The 22,939-nt window shown below is 45.2% G+C and overlaps 1 protein-coding gene and 1 long non-coding RNA gene across 5 annotated transcripts; one reads left to right on the top strand and one right to left on the bottom strand.

Annotated features, from left to right (window-relative positions):
* Positions 1–12,273: 12,273 nt before the first annotated feature.
* On the top strand, positions 12,274–20,243 carry LOC136486843 (uncharacterized). Of its 4 annotated transcripts, XR_010766990.1 has the most exons (5): positions 12,274–12,480; positions 12,566–12,746; positions 13,454–13,504; positions 18,798–18,909; positions 20,105–20,199. It is a non-coding gene; the product is annotated as an uncharacterized lncRNA (long non-coding RNA). The 4 variants fall into 4 exon arrangements; XR_010766988.1 differs by lacking the exon at positions 18,798–18,909 and having other exon boundaries at positions 12,566–12,679; positions 20,105–20,243; XR_010766989.1 differs by lacking the exon at positions 18,798–18,909 and having other exon boundaries at positions 20,105–20,243.
* Positions 13,515–22,177, bottom strand: LOC136486840 (disease resistance protein RGA5-like). Its single transcript, XM_066483878.1, has 4 exons — positions 20,056–22,177; positions 17,819–19,718; positions 17,040–17,237; positions 13,515–15,099 (listed from the first exon to the last, which is right to left on the bottom strand). Exons 1-4 carry the CDS (start codon positions 20,883–20,885, stop codon positions 14,857–14,859), a joined length of 3,171 nt encoding a protein of 1,056 aa, XP_066339975.1. The 5' UTR covers positions 20,886–22,177; the 3' UTR covers positions 13,515–14,856.
* Between the last annotated feature and the right edge of the window lie 762 nt (positions 22,178–22,939).

Here is a 22,939-nt window from a genome sequence, read left to right as displayed (position 1 = left end):
GCTCCTCTGCCTTGTCTGGGTCTACCTCCTTCGGGTATCTAGCCTCCAAGCGCTTGAGATCGATCAGAGGGTAGTGGGCATGCACCATGCTTAGTACATGGGCACCCGTGTACTCACCCGCCTCCTTCACGAACTCTTGGAACCATCCCCATGCTTGTCTGCATCTCTCGACTAGTCTGAGCTGGGGCGTCCTTGGCTCTTCCTCTATGAGCGCCGGGTCAATAAGGTCGAGGACGGGCACAATGCCAGTTGCCACTTCTTGGCACCGGTTCTTCCACGTGTCCCGCTCCTCGGTGGCCTCGAGGCATCGTGCTTTCCAGCCGTCATGCTCTTTGATCACGGCCTCTAGATGCCTCTTGGCATTGACTTTTAAAACTGCACACAGTACAAGACATCAAATGTTACGGTACGACAAGATAAGGCGGCCGATAGAATGAGAAAGGTGGTCTGGAACACTTACTTTTCAGTTCCTCCTTCATTTTGTTAGTGTGGTCCTGGAGTCGAGCCAGGTTGCGTGCCAGTTTCTCGTTGTCCTCCTTCAGGCGACCACACTCTGTGGTCGTGCGGCTATTCTCCTCTTGGAGGCGGGTTACTTCAGCTTCTAAGCCTGCATTACAGCTATCACTACCAGCAACGCAACAACACGTGTCGTACACTTGCTGTGATAAAATGACAACTTACTTGTTTTTTCCCGCTCTTTGTTATTGAGCTGGCCAACCAGGTCCTGGTTTTGCGCCTCTCGCTCTGTCCTCTCCTGGTCGGCGGCTTCAAGTTGGCGGCGCAAGCGTTCCACCTCGGCCGCCAGTTCTCTATTATTCGCCGTGATCCCCTCAATCTGGTCAAAGCACCTCTTTCGGTACTTTGTGGTCTTCATCAAGTCCTGCATATAGACAAGCTAAGTCAGATAGTTTGACTACATAACAGGCTCAAGTGGTCAAACCAAACATACCTGGACTCCTGTCACCAGACGCTTTGCCGCTCGTTCAACTTTTAGGGTCTCTTCGACCTCTAGGATTTCTTCATGCATAACCCACTCGTTGTTCCTCCAGCGCGACACATATACATGTTGTCGTTTATCTTGGGGATGGCCCAGGACCTCTTCTACTTTGTCCTCTTCAGCCTCCTATTTCGGTGGCGGCGCTGGTCTGGAGTCTGTAATCTCCGCGACCACCATGGCTTTCCCATGAGTCGTTGCATCGGTAAGAGTGCTCTGTGCCACCTCCGGCTGCTGCTCCTCGGCTTGGTCTGGTTCCCTTGGCGCCAAGCTATCCACCTTAGTAGGGTTAGTGCTCGGAACACTCGTACTTAGCTCAGCTATCTTCTCGACCAGCTGCCCGAGGACTATCGTCGGGCCGCTCGCCTGCTGAAGTTCCGGTGGAGTTTCTTCTACAGGTTTCTCCATGGCTGGCTGCTGGGCAGTTTTTTCTGCCATTGCTGGTGAAGTCGTGCCACACCCGGCTAGCTAGTTAGGATTTTCGGTGGACGCTGACCTAATAAACCAGAGACAAGAGAAGACAATAGTATTCAATACAAATTATAAGCTTACATCAAAGTTACAGATACTTATAGCTTGGAAGCGCGGAATGATGTGGCGAAGGAGCGTCTCTTCGAACGCCCCTGCTCCGCATGCTCGGCAGGTTCCGTCGGATCTTTTTCCACCACCGGTACAGGCACCGGGGTTTGGTGCTCGACATTTTCTCCGCTTGTCCTCTGTGTTGCAGTGGTCGGTGATGCGACCACTGCTAGCACAGAGGAGCCACCTTGCTCCGTCGACCCTGCTTGTCTCCTCCTCTTTCGAGGGATGAGTCAGAAGATGTCCGCATCCTCTGTTTCATCATCTAAAATGGAGAAGATGGCCTGGCGGCGTTTATTGGCAGCCGGCCGCTTGCCAGCGGCTCTGGCTGATGCATCCTCCACAACCTCGAGTGCCGCCCAGTGGACATCTTCGGTCCTGTCACAGGTCTAGGCGGCTGGGCCGGCAACTTGTGGCCAATCCACACCAGGGGGCGGAGACATGAACACTGCTGCCCGGTCACGACCATTACTCTGGGAAACATAAAGGAAACAACAGTCAATTTTTTGTTACAACAGAATTCTATAGGAACAAGGAAGCATTCATTTACCTTTGGGGGAGGTCGGGCCAGCTTGAAGGCGTGCTCGATGTCGTTCAACCTGACATAATTGGGATCGGCTAGGTTGAATAGCTCCCCAATCCTAGCCTTGATTTCTATCTTATCGAGCGCCTCTTTTCTAGTCCTCGTGGGATATGGGCTACCCTGGTACTCGAAGCTAGGATGAACCCTCTTCTGGCAGGGTTGGATCCTTCGACTGATGAAGTTCCCGACCACGCTTGGACCATCCAGCTTTCCCCACGGGATCATCCCGAGCAGTTCTGTGATCTGCTCTAAGTTCTCGGGATTCTCCGACCAGCTGTTCTTCTTCTCTGGAATCAACCCCACGTCGCACAGGGTGATTGTGTTTGGCTCTTCGCGGATGTAGAACCACTTCTTGTACCATTCGTCCAGCGAGGTGTTCCAGGGGCAGTGCAAGTACTAGGCCTTCATACCGTCACGCAGATTGAGGTAGACGCCTCCGGCTATCTTCGAGCCGCCGCTCCCTTTCTTCCGCAGACAGAACAAGTGGTGAAAGAGGTCGAAATGGGGCTGGAAGCCACCATAGGCCTCGCAGAGATGGATGAAGGTGGAGACAAGAAGAATCGAGTTGGGATGCAGATTGCAAATCCCAATCTCGTAATACAAGCAGAGACCCTGAAGGAAAGGGTGCACTGGAACCCCAAAACCCCGCTTGAAGAAATCCTCAAAAACCACAATCTCACCTGGTTGTGGATCGGGGAAGCTTTCTCCTTCTGGCGCACGCCATCCTGCGAGTGCCTTGTTGTGGAGCACTCCCATGGCGACGAGATCTTCGATGGTCTGCTCATTGCTCCTTGACTTCCACCACTCCTTCGCCATGACTCCGCCTTTCTTCTGGGCGTCTCTCTTCACCATTAGTCTGTCCTTACTAAGGGGGTGGATGCGGTGGCGAGGGGATTGGTGATGATTTTCGGAGGAATAGGGTTCGGCAAGAGGAAGAAGAAGGTAGCGGCGGCGAATGACAATGGGGATTGGTAAAAGTAACTTACCAGATCTATATTATAAATAACAAAGAGCTCCATCGTTTTGTCCACCCGAGATTCTTGGGAGACGTGCGCACGCGCAGCAGATGGTTGTTCACACAACCTCGAGATCTACGCCAATAAACGCGCCCCTTCGTTACCAGTGTACGTGCCTCTTCGTTGATAGTGTAAGAGGGCCCACACTGATGCACCTCCATACAGGTGCCAAGTGATTGTTTGCTAGAAAAGAGCAAGAAGACAGAGTGACGTACTATACCCGTCTGTTTTTTTACCAGACGTGTTAGACTGGACTTGACAGAGGAAGGAGATAAATAAATACATCAAATAATATTACAAGCGGCGTTCGTATTTTCACTGCATGTCTTGTGCTCAAGGATGGATCAGACTACTACAATTCTCGGGGACTGCCCAGACCACTGCTGTGCTCGTGGACTGCCCAGACCACTACCGTGCTCGGGGATTGCTCCGACCACTGCTATGCTCGAGGACTGCTCCGACAACTTATGTGCTCGGGGACTGTCCCGACCACTGCTCGGAGAATGGTTCTTCTCGGCTACATGTGATTTGTACTCACATACAGTTGAGAGACATTTATTTAGACCTTGCTACAAGGATCATACTCGCCTTCCAGCAAGCTCGGGGACTACGTCGGTACGATGCACCTGCCGGTGCATCTCGTATCGCCTGTACAGCGATTGGATTCTTAGCTTCAGTGGAAATTCTTTTTTAGACCCTAGCACCACGTGCCTACGTCACCTACTACCAGGCTCGGGGACTAAGTGGGCATACTTCACCTTGCAGTGAATGTGTTTTAATCAACCCCTGTGCTTTAAATGATGGTAAGGATTATTAATGTGCTCGGGGACTATCCCGACCATTGCTCGGAGAATGGTTCTCCTCGGCTACATGTGATTTGTACTCACATACAGTTGAGAGACATTTATTTAGACCTTGCTACAAGGCTCATACCTTGCCTTCCAGCAAGCTCGGGGACTACGTCTGTACGATGCACCTACCGGTGCATCTCATATCGCCTGTACAACGATTGGATTCTTAGCTTCAGTGGAAATTCTTTTTTAGACCCTGGCACCACGTGCCTGCGTCACCTACTACCAGGCTCGGGGACTAAGTGGGCACACTTCACCTTACGGTGAATGTGTTTGTTTTTCGACCCCTACGCCTCTGACGTTCAAGGACGCTATGCTTCAAGACCACTTACATTTCTTTTCAGAAATATAAGTGGGCACACTTCTCAGGACGGAAATCTTTTTCTTGTTTCTTAAGAGCACCATACATTCTTTGGACAACTTACTTCTCCGACGATGACGGTGGTTAGAAATGTCAAGGACTAAGCCTTACTTGTCGGAGAAGGCTAAAATGGCGTGTCGCAGCATAATACATGGTGCTCGGAGACTAGCTGTGGGGGTATTAACCCCTATACCCTTACGGCTAAGCTTGGGCCGGCCCGGATCGATGGGTTCGGTCCACCAAAAGATGACGTGCGGCCCAGCCAACCTGATCGGAGTCCCGCACGAGGAGTCAAGGTGGATTTGGTGATCAAGCAAGATCCTGGTCGGTTAGAATAGGAATCCTTATCCGGCCACATATGGTAATTGTAACTGGCTAGGATTAGTTTCCAGATCTGTAACCCTGCCCCCCGGACTATATAAGGTGGGCAGGGGATCCCTCTAAAAAACATCTCTCATTGACATACAGCAATACAAATCAGACGCAGGACGTAGGTATTACGCCTTCTTGGTGTCCGAACCTGGATAAAACCTCGTGTCTGTCTTGCGTCACTATCTTGTTTGGGGCTTGCGCATCTGTCTGTCGATAATCTACTACCTTGGGCATACCCTTAGGTAGACTGCCAACCATATTTCATCGACACCTGGTCCTTACAGAAATAACTCAAAAATCTCATCAACAACCAGGACAATAGGAAAATAAGGAATTGCAACTCAGAAGATAAGATTCTTTCCATTATAACTAGTTTCAAAAATAGAAGATTACACATCTTACAAGACCCAACGAACTCGGTACCACGAAAAGCAAAGTAGCAAAGAGGAACCCGGACACGGCTAGGCTCTGGAACGACTACGTATTCCAAATTGCTACTCAGTAGAACAATCCACCCTCGGCTACACTGTTTTCTTCAAAGGACGGACATAGTACATCCAAGGCGGAAATCAACAGCACGGTAGGACAACATGGAGCAGAGAAGGCCGGCAGGCATCTGTCTACCCAAGACCGATGTGATGCTGGATATGGTGTTGATCTACACCAGACAGTCTCAGGGCAGGCGACGAGGATCAACCCAGAACTACCAGATGAAGGAACGAAGCCCACATCACAAGACTTCCTCCAACTACCGCCACGTACATCCTGGTACATTGCTGCCACGGGATTAGCCTACCTCTAATCCCTATCACAAGACTCCCTCCAACTACGGCAAGACATACAAGAACTACAAAAATACGCCCGGGGGCTGCTCTACTTCACAAACTACCATATTCATGACTACATAGACTTCAGAACAAGCAACAAAATGCTCAATGAATCAAAACAGCACTCCAGAAGGGTATTTATAGACCGAAGGAGCGGTGCACATGGACCAAGAGCACAAACGAAACAAGCCTAACAAAGGACACAGTGAAAAGACAGAATTCAATGAAAAATGACTCAGGCGTGAAGGAATAGTACTCAAGGACAAGCATATTCAAAAGGATATACCAACACTGTACAACTCGTGAACAAACAATATTCACACTCAAAAACCACCATACAACTGCATCTGACAACAGCAGACTACCAGAGAATATGCCAGGACCCTACATCCGAGTTCTTCATGAACAAAACAACACGGATATATGCCCGGGGGCTGCAACAGGAGAGGTATACAGTTCTTTCGAACAACTCAGATTCAAGACACTCAGCGAGTGCACTTTTTTATTCAAAAAAAGCACACGTCACCAAGAGGACTACTTCAAGACAACAGTTTCTCAAATAACATAAGATTCAAGACCCTCCAACTTTTTGTTCCAAATAGCAAGAGGCTCGGGGGCTACACTCAGTGAGTGCACTTTTTTCTTCAAAAAAGCACACGTCACTCAGAAGAATTCTTCAAGACAGATGACTTCAAGACCACACGATAAAAAGAACCCGGAAATGGCCATGTCTGAGCTCTTTTCGACAAAAGAACCCGGATATAACTAAATCCAAGCTCTTTTCGACAAAGAACCCAGGTATATACTCGGGAGCCCTTCGACGAAGAATCAAGGCGATTTCAAGAAAAAACCCTCAAGCTCCTTGTGCCAAATAGCAAGAGGCTCGGGGGCTACATCCAAATGGGAGTATTTTTTTTCTTCAAAAAGGTACACGCCACACGAAGATCTCACGAAGCGCTACACGATTTCGCTCAAGAAAGCACTTGGACGACGCTTGTTCCTGCAAGACTTGAAGGAACAAGACGAGACTTCCAAGAACTCAACCATGAAGTGCTCAGGGGCTTGTCAGTGCGGGACCCACGGGATACACCGCAAGGAAGAGAGGAGATCTAGTTTGATTAGGATTCCTCCCATGTAATCCTAGTAGTAATACTACCTTGTAATCCTACTAGGACTCTACATTGTAAATCGACTAGGACTCTGGCCTCCTGACTATATAAAGGAGGACGGAGTTCCTAGTGAAGAGAGACAACGCAACACAACACTTTACAATTAATCCAATGCAAAGGCTAATGCCGACTGGACATAGGGCTATTACTCGATCAAAGATCAAGGGTCCGAATCAGGATAAATCGACTGTCTCTTGCGTTAACCGTCGAGTTCCGTATACGCTGAAGCCCGAACATACTGCCCGGGTACCCCCGTGGCAGGCTATTGGTGGTGAAACATCAACATTTAGTTCTTGATTTCCTCATGAAACAGACATCGTTTTGCTGCAACTGTCGCCACCAAGGCCGCTTGCTGTGAACCAGGGCCCTAGTTCTTGATCTTGTTCGCCTGTGGCGATTAGTCCTTTCGAATAAAGACTTGAACTCTTTCTCATTATCATAAGCCTCATATTTATTTGCAATTTTAGATTGTGTTTATCTCGTTCTTGCTTGTGTTCTCGATTCACTTGCAGGAAAGCCTTCTCGGCGAGGTCAATCGTGTTCGCGTGGTTGATAACCAACGGAGCAGTGGTGTAACGGTTGCGGGGGTCCTAATCAGTCTTGGTTCGAAGCCTAGATCATGAACGTTGAGTCTTCACCAATCAACGCAATCATACCTTTCAAAAGATCGGGCCTAGTCTACATCACCCCCCATCTCAATGTTAGTATCAAAAGGTCGAGGGATCAATTGAAGAGAAGGCATGAGGAGAGGAAACTTATGACGACGACGTATCCTGGTTTCGGCTGCATCGGAGGATGCCCCGGCACCAGGTACATGAAATCAAGGGGGGCACCGGCGTCATCCCATGAAGGCTCCATTGCCTCCTTAATGCACTGCACGACTTTAGAGGGGGAGAGCACTCCCTCGGCGAGCGTCGTCCCGTCGAATGATGCCTTAGGCGCCATCGCATATAGCAGAAGCGCCCATCTCATCAACGGCGCCACCCTCCTCACGTGGTAGGCCCTGATGATGCCCGACCCTTTAGGCCGCTCTCCTTCAGAATGTGGATGGCGGTGAAGTGGTCCCAGATCTTCTTCTTGTCCTTCTCCGGGACACCCCACTTTCTCCATGATTTTGGGGCCTCCTCGACCAGGCGCCTAGTGAACTCCAACAGGGGGCATCGGTGACACACTGCAGGCAACAAAAAAAAGGCCAGGGCTCTCAGAGTCCTTCCTTTCAAAAAAAACTCTAAAGGAGTATTCTACTCCTCCACAGGCTCGGGGGCTACTATCGGGGACCAATACTTGGGTACCCGAAGAGAAGGTGCTAATAACCATCAATGTTGATTTATCTGAGCGGTCAAGAGCATGGCTACAGCTCTTGTCGACCACCGAGGCCGCGGGCTCCGCCTTGTCCAACCCTCAAGGGTTGGCTGTGCCTCGGCTAACCCCCCGAGGGTTGGCTCTGCCTTGACCGACCCTCGAGGGATGGCTCTACCTTGGCTAACCCCCCGAGGGTTGGCTCCGCCTTGGCCCGACCCCCAAGGGGGGCTTTGCCTCGCTCGACGTCTAAGGGTTGGCTCTGCCTCGCTCGATGTCTAAGGGATGGATCTGCCTTGTCTGACCCCCAGGGGTTGGCTCCACCTCACCCGATGTTTGAGGGTTGGCTCCGCTTCGGCTGACCTCCCGAGGGTTGGCTCCACCTCGATCGCCCCTCGAGGGATGGCTCTGCCTCGGTTGACCCCCCAAGGGTTGGCTTTGCCTCAGCCCGACCCCCAAGGGGGGCTTCGCCTTGCCTGATGTCTAAGGGTTGGCTCTGCTTCGCCCGACCCCCAAGGGTTGGCTCTGCCTCGCCCGATGTCTAAGGGATGGCTCCGCCTCGTTCGACCCTCGAGGGTTGGATCCGCCTCGCCCGACATCTGAGGGTTGGCTCCGCTTCGGTAGACCTCCTGAGGGTTGGCTTCGCCTCGACCGACCCTCGAGGGATGTCTTTGCCTCGGCTGACCCCCAAGGGTTGGCTCCGCCTTGGCCCAACCCCCAAGGGGGGCTCCACCTCGCCCGACTTCTAAGGGTTGGCTCCGCTTCGCCCGACCCCTGAGGGTTGGCTCTGCCTCACCCGACGTCTAAGGGATGGCTTCGCCTCGTCCGACCCTCGAGGGTTGGCTCTGCCTCGCCTGACATCTAAGGGTTGGCTTCGCTTCGCTCGACCCCCAAGGGTTAGCTCTGCCTCGCTCGACGTCTAAGGGATGGCTCCATCTCACCCGATCCCTCGAGCATGGCTCCCAACGGAAGCCCACGTCGCCGCCAACCACTAAGGGCCAGAAAGTACAACCCAAGGTCAAACTTCTAACATCATGCATGGAGCGGTCACGTCTCAACACTGTTGGGAGTATGCCCTAGAGATAATCATAGAGATGATTATATTGCCTTGTATCCATGATATATTATGAGTTCATTGAATTTCCATTAAAGACAACCTGTATCGATTAGCAATTATGTGAATTGTTTGTGAAACTCTTTTACTTGTATGGTTATTCTAATGTTGTCCCTGGTTAGTGTTCGTGTGAGGACACACATGAATAATGGATCAGCACATTATTAGTTGATGACTATGTTTCACAAGTCATAGACATGGAGATGTCAAACTAATAATGTGGGCACATGTATGACATGGGGCTGGACTGACCCAACATGAGATGTTGTTATTATCTCTATTCACATCATGTATGTTATGTCCTTAGACCTAAGATTGTTGTATGTATTCAAGATGTGAAACGACCTACTCAGGGACTATAAAACGCTACTCCGTAACAGGGTAGTTATAAAGGTGGTTTTTCGGGTTTATCGGGAAACATGCTATGAGACATAGACAATCAAGATGGAATTTGCCCCTCTCTATATGAGAGAGATATCACTGGATCACTCTAATGATTAGATCAAGAAATGCATGGCCGTGCTTGGGTCAAATGTTAACCTATGAGTTGGACCAAATATCATGAGGCAAGGGAATAACAAGTATATGGTTTTGTGGTGGTTCGTTTGATATGATCTTTGCGTACGCATAGGAGTTGACATGCCTTGCTAGAGGCCGCTATCAACTAATGGTCGAGTAGGAGTACTCGGGCCATGTCTATATGTGCGTGAACTCATAGGGTCGCACACTTAAGGGGCTGGAAACCTAATTTGGATTGGATCCGAGTTAGACAAGGCTTAGGGTTACTAATGGGCCTCCAACTCGAGAGCTCATTAGGGACGCCTATAAATAAGTAGGGTGGGCAACGGGGCTAGGTATCCCACGCCAATTTGGTAGCCGCCGCCGCCCATCCTACGCCCACGCCTGCTGCTCCTCATGGACCTAGCAGTCTGGAGGCACGACGCTTCCTCCCTGTACATGTGGATACATCGGAGGTGCTGCATCTAGAGCACAAGGACAAACCGCACGAAGGGGACAGACGTATGGACGACCTTGCAACTGCATGGCACTGCTATGACGCGTATGACTACATCGAGTCGCTTCCGCTGCACCTGCGCATCTAGTGGTAATCCTGTGATCTATAACTAGCAGTAGATCCTAGTTTATGAGGTCATTTTTTTTGTTTTCCGGCTAGCGTAGCATCCTCATAACCCTACAAACATGACCCATCCCCGTGACATGTCATTCCGGGGGACTCACATCGTCCACAGTGATGGATGCGTGGTCACTGTGCTGCCTACTCCCTGTATGGTCGCTGATCAGCACGCTGGTTCGTCGCGCCGCCTGCCGAGGCGGAGTGGGACGTTACGACCCGACTAACAATGGCAGGGCATGGCATCATCAAGCGGACAGGCGCCCGGCGTGGGTCTGTCCCTATCACCACCGGCCATGTCAGCGGGGCCCGCACAAAGGAAAGGAAAGGCCCGGTGACCCTAAAGGACTTCCTCTTCATCTCGTTCTTCTCTTTTCTCCCATTGTAACCCGTGCTTTTCCTTGGTCTATAAAAGGGAAAGTAGGGCGTCCCTTAGGGGGACATCGGACACCACATTGAACAAGCGACCCATCACACATCAGATCGGACCATGGATCCAGCATCCGAACATGTCCGAGCTCGAACTCATCACAACACACACCACCAGAGACTTCGGACCTGTCCATCTCTCGCCCATTTGTAACCTCTACTATGAACTTTCCAGTGCTAGTAACACGAGCAGCAGTAATGAACTGGACGTAGGGATATTCTATCCGAACCAGTATAAATCTCGTGTCCTCTTAGCACACCATCCGAGCCAGACGCGCAATAATACAAATTTACTCGTTGGTGTTTACTCGAAACACCGACACGTTGTTTATCAAGGAGATTGTGAGGTTGCATGGTGTGCCCAAGTCTATTGTGTCAGATTAGGACTTTAAGTTTGTGTCTAATTTTTGCCAAAGATTGCATAGTGCTTTGCGCACAAAACTTGACATGAGTACTTCTTTCCACCCTTAGACAGATGGTGAGTCCGAGTGTACTATTCACACCTTGGAGGATATATCGCATGCCTATGTGCTTTCATGGAAGGGAGTTGGGAAGTTCACTTGCTTTTGGCGGAGTTTGCTTACAATAACAAGTTATCAGGTTAGTATTCGGATGGCTCCATACGAAGCGTTGTATGGGCATAGATGGATTTCTGCACGTTGTTGGGATGTGGTTGGTGAGCGCTCCTTAGTTGGTCCAGAGTGGGTACGACAGACTCATGATAAAGTCCGTGATATTCGACAAACTTGTTGACTGCTCAGAGTCGGCAGAATAGCTATGCAGATGTTAGATTAAGGGCTTCGGAGTTTGCAGTGGGAGAAGAGGCGATCCTGAACGATTCACAAAGAAAAGACATTGTTTTATTTTGGTACAAAAGGGAAGCTTAGCCCGAGGTACATTCAACCTTATGTGATTATCGCTCGTGTAGGTGCATTAGCATGTCGGTTGCAGTTGCTGAAGTCTATGTTAGGATAGGAGCACACCCGGTGTTTCATGTCTCTATGTTGAGAAAATACTTGATCATAAATCAAGACATGACTATGAAACATCATCTTGCGCAAGGGTTGGAGTTCTACTTGTGACGCGCACCCGGATGATAAAATATGTCAAGGTCTTTAGGAAGAATTTGACACAACGAGAAGCCACCTCGGAGTTTGAGGATCATGAGAAGTGTTTTTTAGCATGTGGTTCAATTCTTGTTTTGTTCATAGTTCTGCTTGGAAGGAGGGGAGAATGTAATAACCCAAGAATAAATGCTATAAATAAGAATTTTAATATGGATTAAGTGTTTTTTTTGGCGAAGGTTGATCGGATTTAAGGAAAGACTGAAAATTTGACTTTTGATCCATTGTTCGGATGGATTAAGGAAGACGACCATTGCGTAGAGCTCGTCGAATACTTTTTGTTTGACTGCTTATTCGTATTAATTGGGCCGTCGATGGTGAAGTTATATTATTTGTTAGTTTTATGAAAAAAAATAAAAAAAAACAAAGGCCACGTACCTGTTATGGAGACCTGGCGTGGGTTTTCTTTTTCTTCTTGACCAATTCCCCTTCCGTGACTTTCCATATGCCATGTTTCTCCCCTATGGCCGAACCTCTCGTTTGCCACCAGCCCTAGCTCTTTGATTCACGCAAGAGAAAAGGGAAGAGGAAGAATAAGAGAGGAAGAGAGAGGATTTAGGGCTTGCTGGTGTCATCTGCCGTCGTCTGCCACCGCAGTTGTCCGGGGCGCCGTTCTTTCACGGATGTTTGGTTAGGCATCATCTTGTCTCCCTATTTTTGCCATCAATTTCTTGTTCCCTTGCTGTCCATGATGGTTACCCTACGTGCGACGTAGATCGGAACACCGATCCAGTCATAGCGGCGTAGATCGCTGTGAAGTGGAGAAGAGAAAGGAAGGAAGGAGTGGATCGCCCGGAGTTTGTCGTCATGCTTGCTGTATTTTCCGTAGGTGAGATGCCAAATGCTAATCCACCTCTTTGGATCAAGTTTTGTGGATGGAATCATTCAATTAGAAGGTAATTCCCGAAATTGTCGAAATTAATTTTCGTCCAGGTTCTGAAATTCTGTCAGACTGAACAGTGTCTGTTCATCGCTGTTTTAGAGTATCTTAATGGCCTTAATAAATTTTATCACTGTGGACAAAGTCGTAGAGGACTTCAGTACCTTTCTTTGGACTGCAAGATCACCCTCATAGCCTCTGTATTTTTGAAGATATGGTTTTTCTCAGAATTTTTTTTTTTGCAGTGACAAGAATCTAAACACTTTTAGATCTATCCAATTTGTGGCCCTTGTAATGGAGGAATTTGAACTTGTGATCTAAATGAAAGTTGTATAATTTTTCTTAATCTTTCCAGATTGTTATACAACATATTTTGTGGATGAGTATACCTCCGGTTATCAAATTTATAATATTGTTGTCTTGTTTTGACCGTCGGAAAGTTCAGTTAAATCAAGAGGATGATTATGCTATCTTGGTGACCCCTTATGCAGAATTTTATAATACAAAAGTTGTAGATAATGGAGTTCTCTATCACCTGGAAGATTTTCAGAAATTTTGAATGTATAGTTAAATGTCTATGAAAAAGAGAAGGGACAGTGCTGCTGTCATGATTGGTAGCGAAACGGTAGATACTTAAACGATGGGTTTGAGATGCTTTAGTGTGTAATTGTTGTTTGTCTTGTTAGTATGATGATGTTGGTACTGAGGTTGGCTTATGATCAGGTGGTTTGCCTTGGGAGCGTGCCTAGTTCTTTTGCTTGATCGTCGGTAAAGGCAAGTAAATGTGGCGCCGTGGTCCACATGCTTTAGCTTTGTTGTTTGAATTGCCTCCACTAAATTTCAGTTTCTCACACTAGCCATATAATCTAAAATCTGAAGTTTTTGCTTTACTTTGAAGTATATTATTTCATATCGTGTGGTATTACTTTTGAATTATGAAGTACATGAAGTGCATACATTGCAACATTTGCATTTTGCACTTTTTCCATTGATATGCATTTGAAAGAAACCGTAGCCGAATTGGTGCGGTAAGTACTGGTACAGCAACGCACGTTGATGAGTAATGTGGTTGCAGCAATGCACGTTGATAAGCAATGTGGGTGCAGCCCTCACACCCTCTCCTTGGGATGTGTGGGTAGAAGTGAAGTCATACATTGCATTGCATCATTTGCACTTATACTTTGAAGTATATTTATATTTCTATGAAGCAATTGATGTATCTTTATAATGCTATTTAAATTTGATGCTTAAACAAGCTGTGATTTAAATAACTCAGTTAAGGCAGTTTGCTTGCTGAGGTTTTCCATAAACCTCATACGCTTGTTCCCCCATCTCATGTACATGAGCTTCAAGGATGATTGGTGGGATGGGAGTAGTAGCACATGTGCACACCTGTTGACATATACTTCAAACAAACATAATTGTTCAAACAAATTAGTTGGTTGTTTTCTTACATTGTAATAAACACCTGAGGTTTGCTAGTTGTTGTTGAAGCTGTCTTTGTTTATGTCATGATAGAAGACTTAATTTAATGTTCAACTTAGATGACGTTTGTTGCTTCCGCGTACTCCGTTGTTGTAGTGTAATGTGGTAATTCTCTAGAGGACTGTTGTGGTTTCTTCTGGGGTGTTATACTTTCCTTGGAGCCATCTTCCTTCATTTCTTTACATCTTGTTTGTTTGTTTGTTTGTTCTTATGGCCTGAAAGCGCATAGGCATCTTTTCCATATATTGAATCACTCTGCTTATACTAATTCCTATCTATTTTTGAGCATGGCTCCAAGTCTAACTTTGGCCTTCTACAAGTGAAGGTACTTAGATAATACTAAGGATTCTAATACCTCCTTTGTACTGGAAAAATAAGTTTGTGATTTTTGACTCGTATGGAATTGGTAAAAGCTTATATCTGGTGCTTTCCTGGCATTTAGTTATATGGCAATTATCATTGTACATATAATATTGCAAGTTTGCAACATAAAATGATCCTGATTGAATAAGTGAATTAAAAAGGTAACTAGGAAAGATTATTTGAAATATAAGCCTGCAAAGCTCAAATCCTGGTTGACATCATTTTTAGGATATATACCAAAAAGAAGAAAACATCATCTGCATCAAGATAGATAATGTTCAGATGGGATGAAAGTAGACACCAATTGCATCAAGGTGGTTCCCTGAGCGCCCAAAGAATCCAACAATGCTACTATTTTTCTTTGCTCTAGAGCAGAATCGAGTACCTCGTGGTTCCCCAAATGGCCCATAGCAACGTACATTGGACACAAGCTTAAGTGATGTTATAACCTCTGATACATCACTGAATGGGCCGGTTGTCCCAGAAACTTCCATGAGATATTCTGAAGTGCCAAGGACGATCTGCACAAGATAAATGAAAGTTAATTGTACCAACCAGTTAAGAATATGTTTTACAAGGAGAACATAAAGTCATTTCATGTGTCTATCTTAAACACTAAATAATAATTATTGCATAAATCCGTAGCTAGCTTGAGCAGTTTTATGAAAACAGCCTCTAAACAAAAGGAAGATCCACTCCATCACATTTATTAAAATGGCCAAACAATATAACAAAGCAAACAAACTATAATTTTAGCGGGTTGCTAGTTACCAACCTCTCAAAGTAAGGGGATCATGTACATTCTTCAAAATTTTTTAGATAAGGGAACAAAGTTCCAGCCTCTACTATCCGGAAATGGTACACAGCTGAGAGTCACCGGTACAAAAAAAAAAAAAAAAAAACGCCATAAGGCGGACACACCCAAACATAAGACAAGATGTGCGTACATTCTTCAAAATAGGAGCCTCCTTGTGAAATTTTGGAAAATGGCCACAACAATGAAAGAAGTTGAGAAAAATGGCTCCTTTAGTCGAGCTAGAGAAACAAGAAGGTTTATTATATAATGTAGACATACCACTTCCGATCGGTAGGAAGAATATGCAGTAATATAGTTGACTATCACTGTTATTATGTGCGACAAATTGGCAGTAGAATGTGACTATCATTGACAGTGATATGCACACTATCATTGCTGGCTTGAGGCTCAAATTGGCAGTGGCATACCACTACCAGTTTGAGCCAGAAACTGTAGTGGTAGTTGTTTTTACTTATAGTTCTTGGCTTGCCCGATTATTAGTAGCCAAGGCTGGCTAGCTGCAAACAATAGTGTTGAGGCATCACTAAGGTTCCATTTTGAACCTGTTGTACTAAACTATTGTGTAGTAATAGGATTAACTCTAGAGACATATACATCAACTATTTAAACATGTGTACCCTACAGGATACAAATTCATTTTTTCTATTTCAAATTGCACATAGATAGAATGGTATAAATGAAATCCCAAAGTCTACACGAGTACAAAAGACATATACTATACAGCATTTTGCATTAGAAATTATTTTGCACAAATTTATTCCTGACATCGATTTTCATTCACTTTAGGGAATTGTGCAAATAACTATTGAAATACCCTTGGCCATTTGGGAAAATAAAAAGGGAAGGGGTTAAACCATCGAGTATAAATAATAACCCTATGAAAATGCAAACCATTTGTAGCTTCTCAGCTTTCAAACAACCTATAGAGCTAATCATTATTGGTAAGCAAAAACAAAAAAATGACAACTAAATCAAATAATTTTTTCCTAACTTTACAAAGAAGTTACTTGATGAAGAATCATGGGCCACCATCTCTAAGCCCTTGCCTGCTATGGTCTTTTCCATTGAATTGTGAAAATAGTTGACATAGGGTTCAAAATATCGACGGAATTTTGGCCAAATTTCAATGTTTTGGCTACCACTTAAATGATCCATACTGAATCCTAAACCCTGATTTGCGTCGCCTTCTTTCAACTAGAGGACTCTTGAGCCCATTTTCTTTTCATTATATTTCTTGACTTCCATCTCACTGTATGGATATATGTAATCATGTTAAATTTTTATAATACTTAAAACACTCAAAACTCAATTCATTGCAAAGCGTCTATTAAAACATCACTGAAATTTTGGCCAAATTTGCTGAAATCCCAAAGTCTAACCTGACCCGACCTGATCTAGGCACCATTTGCTATATCATGAGCAGTAGTGTAGTGCAAAGTTTGGAGACTCTCAAGTGATAGTAGGCCTTTTATCTTCTTACCCTTTCGATTCTAGGAATTGTTTCTTACAAAGGAAAGATATTGCAACAAATATAACCCTGCCTGAAATTTTTGAATACTTGTTTTGAATTATTCGAATTAAGCCAAGAATGAAAAAGATACCATGCATCATGTCTGCCTTGCATCATTTGTTAAGTGTACTCACCGTTTGGACATTCCCAAGAATGCCACCCCAAAATTGTGTTGTGTGCCGGTGCCCGTTTCTATCCCAGTAAGAAAATGCAAGCGCGTCGATAATTGTACCACTACAAATTATCACACTTTCCAAATGATGTGGTATCACCTTGATGTCGCACGTATCACCACCATTTCCACCCCATGGGCCCATTTTTGAAACCATAGCCTGCATGGTGAAGCCACATTTGAAACAAGAGGAATATTTAATGCTCGTAATTATGTTTAACATGATGCTTTGGACTGATTAATACCACAAACAATAATTTATATTCCCTCACTATTGTATCATAGATGCTTTGGACTGATTAATACCACAAACAATAATTTATATTCCCTCACTATTGTATCATCCACCCCACCCCTAGCTTTTTCAATGCCAACCTCCTCACACATAAAACTTTCACGCCTCCCCCTCTTTCAAAGTCTCACATCACATCCCTATGAGAATGCTATTTCCGTACTAGCAGCATTGCTACCCTTGGCCACACAAAGCATCCATATGACAGCTTCCTACCACATGTTTCTGTGGTTCTGCTCCATAATCATCTTCTAATTAATCTATGCTATCCTCCTTCGCTACTTGCTAGCACTGAAGTCTTTGCACCCCCTGTCTTCTAGTTGTTGCCATCTTACTTAGCAAAGTCAATCACTCACCATCACTACCATAGTGAAAGTACAAGTGAATTGCACACCATTTGATATAAGCTTTAGACTTTAGGTTACTTTTGGGTAAAGAGAAAATGTTACCTCTTCTTCTGTTTTCCTTGTTTCATCTGGGACTTGTAGCTTCCTATCATCCCGTATCAAAACAGCCTCAAAATGCCTGAATATATCAAGTCTAGGGTGATTCGGATTCACAAATGCGGCCTTCCTAATAGTAGCATCAGCCCGCTCTACTTCACATGCATTGGAAGTCCCACAATCAATTCTTATCATAGCATACCTCAGAGAAGAGAGGTTCTCCAAGCCGAGATCAAAATCCTTAGTCTCTTGAACTCTAAAGCCAAGCTCAAGGTTTTCAAGCCTTGGCATAGCTTTCTGTGCAAATAGCAGCCTCATTGCATTACTGACAAACGAGAACTTAACTAGAGACTGGAATTCTTCATGATCAATTCCAATAACCAACTTTTCTGGTTCAATTTTGAGCACCATAAGACGGAGATCAAGCAAACACCACAAGGACCCAAGATTTTCGAAATCTTCTTGTGTTAGTGTTTTGAGCTTCATGTCTAAGGTGTTGAGGCATAAGAGAGAGGAATTTATCCACATTGACAATTTGGATAAGAAGCCACCTAAAATGCACAGTTCATGGAGTTTTTCCAGGTTACTCAATGAATCAGTTAAATGTTTCTCACAATTCATATGCCTTGTTCCACTAAGTGAAATGTGGAGAATCCTCAGTTCATTTAAGTTACCTAGCTCTGTTATTAGGTTCGGGGTTTTGCAGACACCAATATATGATAGGACCTGCAGAGATTTCATGGCCCCAAACCCAGATGGTAGCATCACTGACTTGTCAACGTGCAGTCGCACTAGCTGTCTTAGCTGAACAACTGTTGATGGAAGTTCACCTATGCTAGTTTTCCTTAAGTCTAATGTCTGCAGACAACGAAGTTTACCGATTTCTTTTGGGAGTTTTGCAATATTTGTATCCTTTAGTACTAGGGACCTCAAATGAAACAAATTGCCAAGACCATCAATTTGATAACTTTCTAAATCATGACAGCCTTCAAAATCCAGTACTCGCAATAGATGGAAGCTTGAGAGAGGAGGCAGTAAGTTAGCAGAACCAGGGAAGACAATGAGTGACCTCAAATGAGACAACTTAATTGCCTTCGGTATGGCTTGTCCTTCTGCATTGCTTTGAAAGGATAACCGATGCATTTTCTTGTGAAAGTATGTTGACTGCTTAGAAGGTATTGTGGTCGAAAAATTTTCTTCATATGACAAAGATGCAATGAGATCAAGTACCATATCATGCACACGACAAGTTAGTATACTGCCATGAGTGTCGATGTATTCTGGTTCTATCATGCTTCTATTAATGAGTTCATTGAAATATGTTCCACCAAGTTCATATAAGGTAACCACATCTTCTCCTGGTATAAAGCCCTCAGATATCCATCTACGTATCAATTGATCTTTTGATATATTGTAATCATCTGGAAATATACTTAGATACAGTAAGCAAGGTTTTAGATGGACAGGTAAACCATAATAACTAATAGATAATACCTTCCTCATATTCTCCACACTAGGGCTTTTATCAAGTCCTGTACCAATAGAATTATGGACATTGTACCATTGGTTGATATTTCTTGGTTTACTTGCCAATAAGCTGGCTACTGTGTTGATGGCTAAGGGAACTCCACCACATTTCTTTAAAATTTTCTCCGATGTTTCCTTCAGTTCTGAGTGACAACCATTTTCAGACCCAAATATTCTCTTGAAGAACAACTTCTTTGAATCATCATCGGAAAGAGGTTTTAGTTTATATATGGTACCATCAATCTCTGAGCAGCAAGATGTTGCAACATCTAGTACACGGCTTGTTGTGATTATTCTACTACCACAGTTGTGAACTAATGCGCACTTGATGTGTTTCCATGCTGAAATGTCCCATATATCATCGAGGATAATAATGTACCTGTGGTTTCATAACATAATATAACTTCATCAAAGTAAGTAAGGTGAAATATAAAATGAAACAAACTACTGATGAGAGAGCTAATGCCTAGATTGGGTTAGTACTGGTAACCATACCTGCATTGTGAATGGGAAATTGTAGATTCCTCACTAATGTACACAGTTAATGAGGAACCTACAATTGCCCATTCACAATGCAGGAATGGTTACCAGTAAAACTAACCCTATGTAACTAGCAATGTCATATGAAAATTGAAATACTATTGGATTGTTTCCTTAAGTAACCTTATTTGGCTTACACTAGCTATACACCGGAACTTTATGATTTATATATGTACCTCTTATCATCAAGGAATAATCTGATTTTGTCAATAATTTCCTCCACAGGCCACGTTTCAGTGCTGCAATAATGTTGTTCACAAACTTGACGGAGTATGCTGCTGAGAATCCTGTTTAAATCAGGTCTAAGAGACACTGATACAAAAGCATGGCAGTCAAACTGTCCCCTAAGCTGTTGATACACAGCATTTGCAAGTGTTGTCTTACCCAAACCACTAACTCCTACAATGGAGATTACTTTCAGGCCATCCTCCAATGATGTGGCCTCTGGCTCCATCAGCATCTTTAGCTCTTCTTGTGGGCCACTGATGCCAACAAGTTTTCTAGCCTCTTCATAGAGACCAATTAAACGGGGATCAACTACTGTCGCTGTGGTGGCAGATCTGATGGAAGAGACACTGCTGTCAGTGCTGTATCTATCGCGCCTTGAAGCCACCTCCCTGACGAGCACCTTGATGCCTCTGATATCTTTGGCGATCCTATGGCGGGTGTTAGCAGTCGTCAGCAGTTTCAAACTCCTCTGAATGAAACCCCTGAATCCATGTAGCTCTGCTGGTGCTGATGGATCAGTGTCAACGCACACCATGAATCTGTCGATGCTGTCCTCGATGTCGTAGGACAGCTCTCTCACGTCCCGGGCCCAGATCCTCACCTGGTTGTCAGTTACCGGAGCATCTGACACCTTCTCAAGAGCTGCTTGCATGCTCTCCAGCTCCGCCTTCAGGAACATGATCTCGCCCCTGAGGTGTCGCTGAAGCTTGTATCTATCCGTCAGCAGTTTGGCCAACTTGGGAAGGAGGGTGCCAAGCGCTCCGGTCATGATCTCCATCGATTCACATTCACCTGCTGGCAAGTGGCAACAGCAGCTAGCTGATCCTTGTCCCACACAATCCTACACAAAGATTGGAGCAGCATTAGTAGTCAGGTTTTTGTTTTTTCTCCCCGGCCATAATAAGGTCAACAGAAAGCATCATTCCAATCAGAAAGCATAGCACGAACGAGAAATCAACATTACATTGATGTATCCCTATTCGTTAGAGTTAGATAAACGAAGATATATCACAAAAATGCTGAACAAGGTCAGGTCAGTCGGCAACTGAAACATTCAGAATCCGGAGTCGGATTGAACAAGCTTGAACAAGATCTCTATGCTACAAGGCGACACAAGAAATTTTTTGCACTTTGCAGGTGGTTTGGCCTTGAGTAATTGCTGGCATCGACATTTGGCATCGAGGTAGTCATTGCGGTAAGCATACCTGAATCTGAAGCCGAGGATTTTTCTACCAAAGCAGCAGCCTTTAATTTGGACAGGAATGGATGAAATCGATCAGTCCAGTCTTTGACAGCCGTGCTGATGCTCCCTACGCCCTGTAGTATTCAAGGACACAATTTAAGCTCCAATTAAGAGGAGAAATAGAAACGTAAGCTGACACGGATCAATCTGGCATTATTACCTGTTGTTCACTTTGCCGCAGCCCGATGTGACCAGAGTTACTAGGTGGTGATCAGACGAGTTGGGGTAGCATCTGACGAGTTGGAAGCCGCTCAACGCAGCTGCCGCGCTGTTCCTTTTTCTGCTCACCAAGGTATCGTCGGCCAGCTGTCGATGAGAGAGTAGAGTATGAATAATAGGGCCATAGGGATTGGTGGCGGACAATAGCCCTCGTCACACTCGTTCTGTGTAAAGTCAGCTCTCTATGTACAGAAGAATTCTATGCCGATGACATTCTTTTTTAGCAACTGTGTCTATCAAATAAACGTATACTACCTCCGTTCCGAAGAAAAGAATGTAACTCGTTGTCCAAGGAGTCACACAATCCTACACAGATTGGAGCGGCATTAGTAGTCAGGTTTTTGTTTTGTAGTCAGGTTTTTGTTTTTTCTCCCCGGCCATAATAAGGTCAACAGAAAGCATCATTTCAATCAGAAAGCACAGCACGAACGAGAAATCAACATTACATTGATGTATCCCTATTCGTTAGAGTTAGATAAACGAAGATATATCACAAAAATGCTGAACAAGGTCAGGTCAGTCGGCAACTGAAACATTCAGAATCCGGAGTCGGACTGAACAAGCTTGAACAAGATCTCTATGCTACAAGGCGACACAAGAATTTTTTTGCACTTTGCAGGTACGTCATTGCGGTAAGCATACCTGAATCTGAAGCCGAGGATTTTTCTACCAAAGCAGCAGCCTTTAATTTGGACTGGAATGGATGAAATCGATCAGTCCAGTCTTTGACTGCCGTGCTGATGCTCCCTACTTCCTGTAGTATTCATGGACACAATTTAAGCTCCAATTAAGAGGAGAAATAGAAACGTAAGCTGACACGGATCAATCTGGCATTATTACCTGTTGTTCTCTTTGCCGCCGCCCCGATCGATGTGACCAGAGTTACTGGGTGGTGATCAGACGAGTTGGGGTAGCATCTGACGAGTTGGAAGCTGCTCAACGCAGCTGCCGCGCTGTTCCTATTTTTGATCACCAAGGTATCGTCGGCCAGCTGTCGATGAGAGAGTAGAGTATGAATAATAGGGCCATAGGGATTGGTGGCGGACAATAGCCCTCGTCACACTCATTCTCCGTGTAAAGTCAGCTCTCTATGTAAAGTCAGCTCTCTATGTACAGAAGAATTCTATACTGATGACTTTCTTTTTTAGCAACTGTGTCTATCAAGTAAACGTATACTACCTCCGTTCCGAAAAGAATGCAACTCTCATTATCCAAGGAGTCACACAATCCTACACAAAGATTGGAGCGGTGTGGCAGAACCGCCTAATTTAATGCCTCACAGGAGTGCTTGTCTTCCATTAGACACTAAGCACTCGAGGGAGAACACTAAATTACTTGGTTCCGTCGGGCACACCCCAGGGGAGAACCCG

The sequence above is a fragment of the Miscanthus floridulus genome, chromosome 10 (assembly GCF_019320115.1).
Source record: "Miscanthus floridulus cultivar M001 chromosome 10, ASM1932011v1, whole genome shotgun sequence".
Taxonomy (NCBI): Eukaryota; Viridiplantae; Streptophyta; class Magnoliopsida; order Poales; family Poaceae; genus Miscanthus; species Miscanthus floridulus.
The sequence above is the reverse complement of the archived record's forward strand: the minus strand, read 5'-3'. Positions and strand labels throughout refer to the sequence as shown.

What these genes read in the sequence shown, in the direction of transcription:
- LOC136486840 (XM_066483878.1), bottom strand. Translation starts at nt 20,885, where the DNA reads ATGGAGATCATGACCGGAGCGCTTGGCACCCTCCTTCCCAAGTTGGCC. An exon ending in TTATTCCTTGATGATAAGAG is followed by an intron (nt 19,719 to 20,055) that starts GTACATATATAA and finishes ATGAAACCACAG; the next exon opens with GTACATTATTATCCTCGATG. An exon ending in TTCTTGGGAATGTCCAAACG is followed by an intron (nt 15,100 to 17,039) that starts GTGAGTACACTT and finishes TATCTTGTGCAG; the next exon opens with ATCGTCCTTGGCACTTCAGA.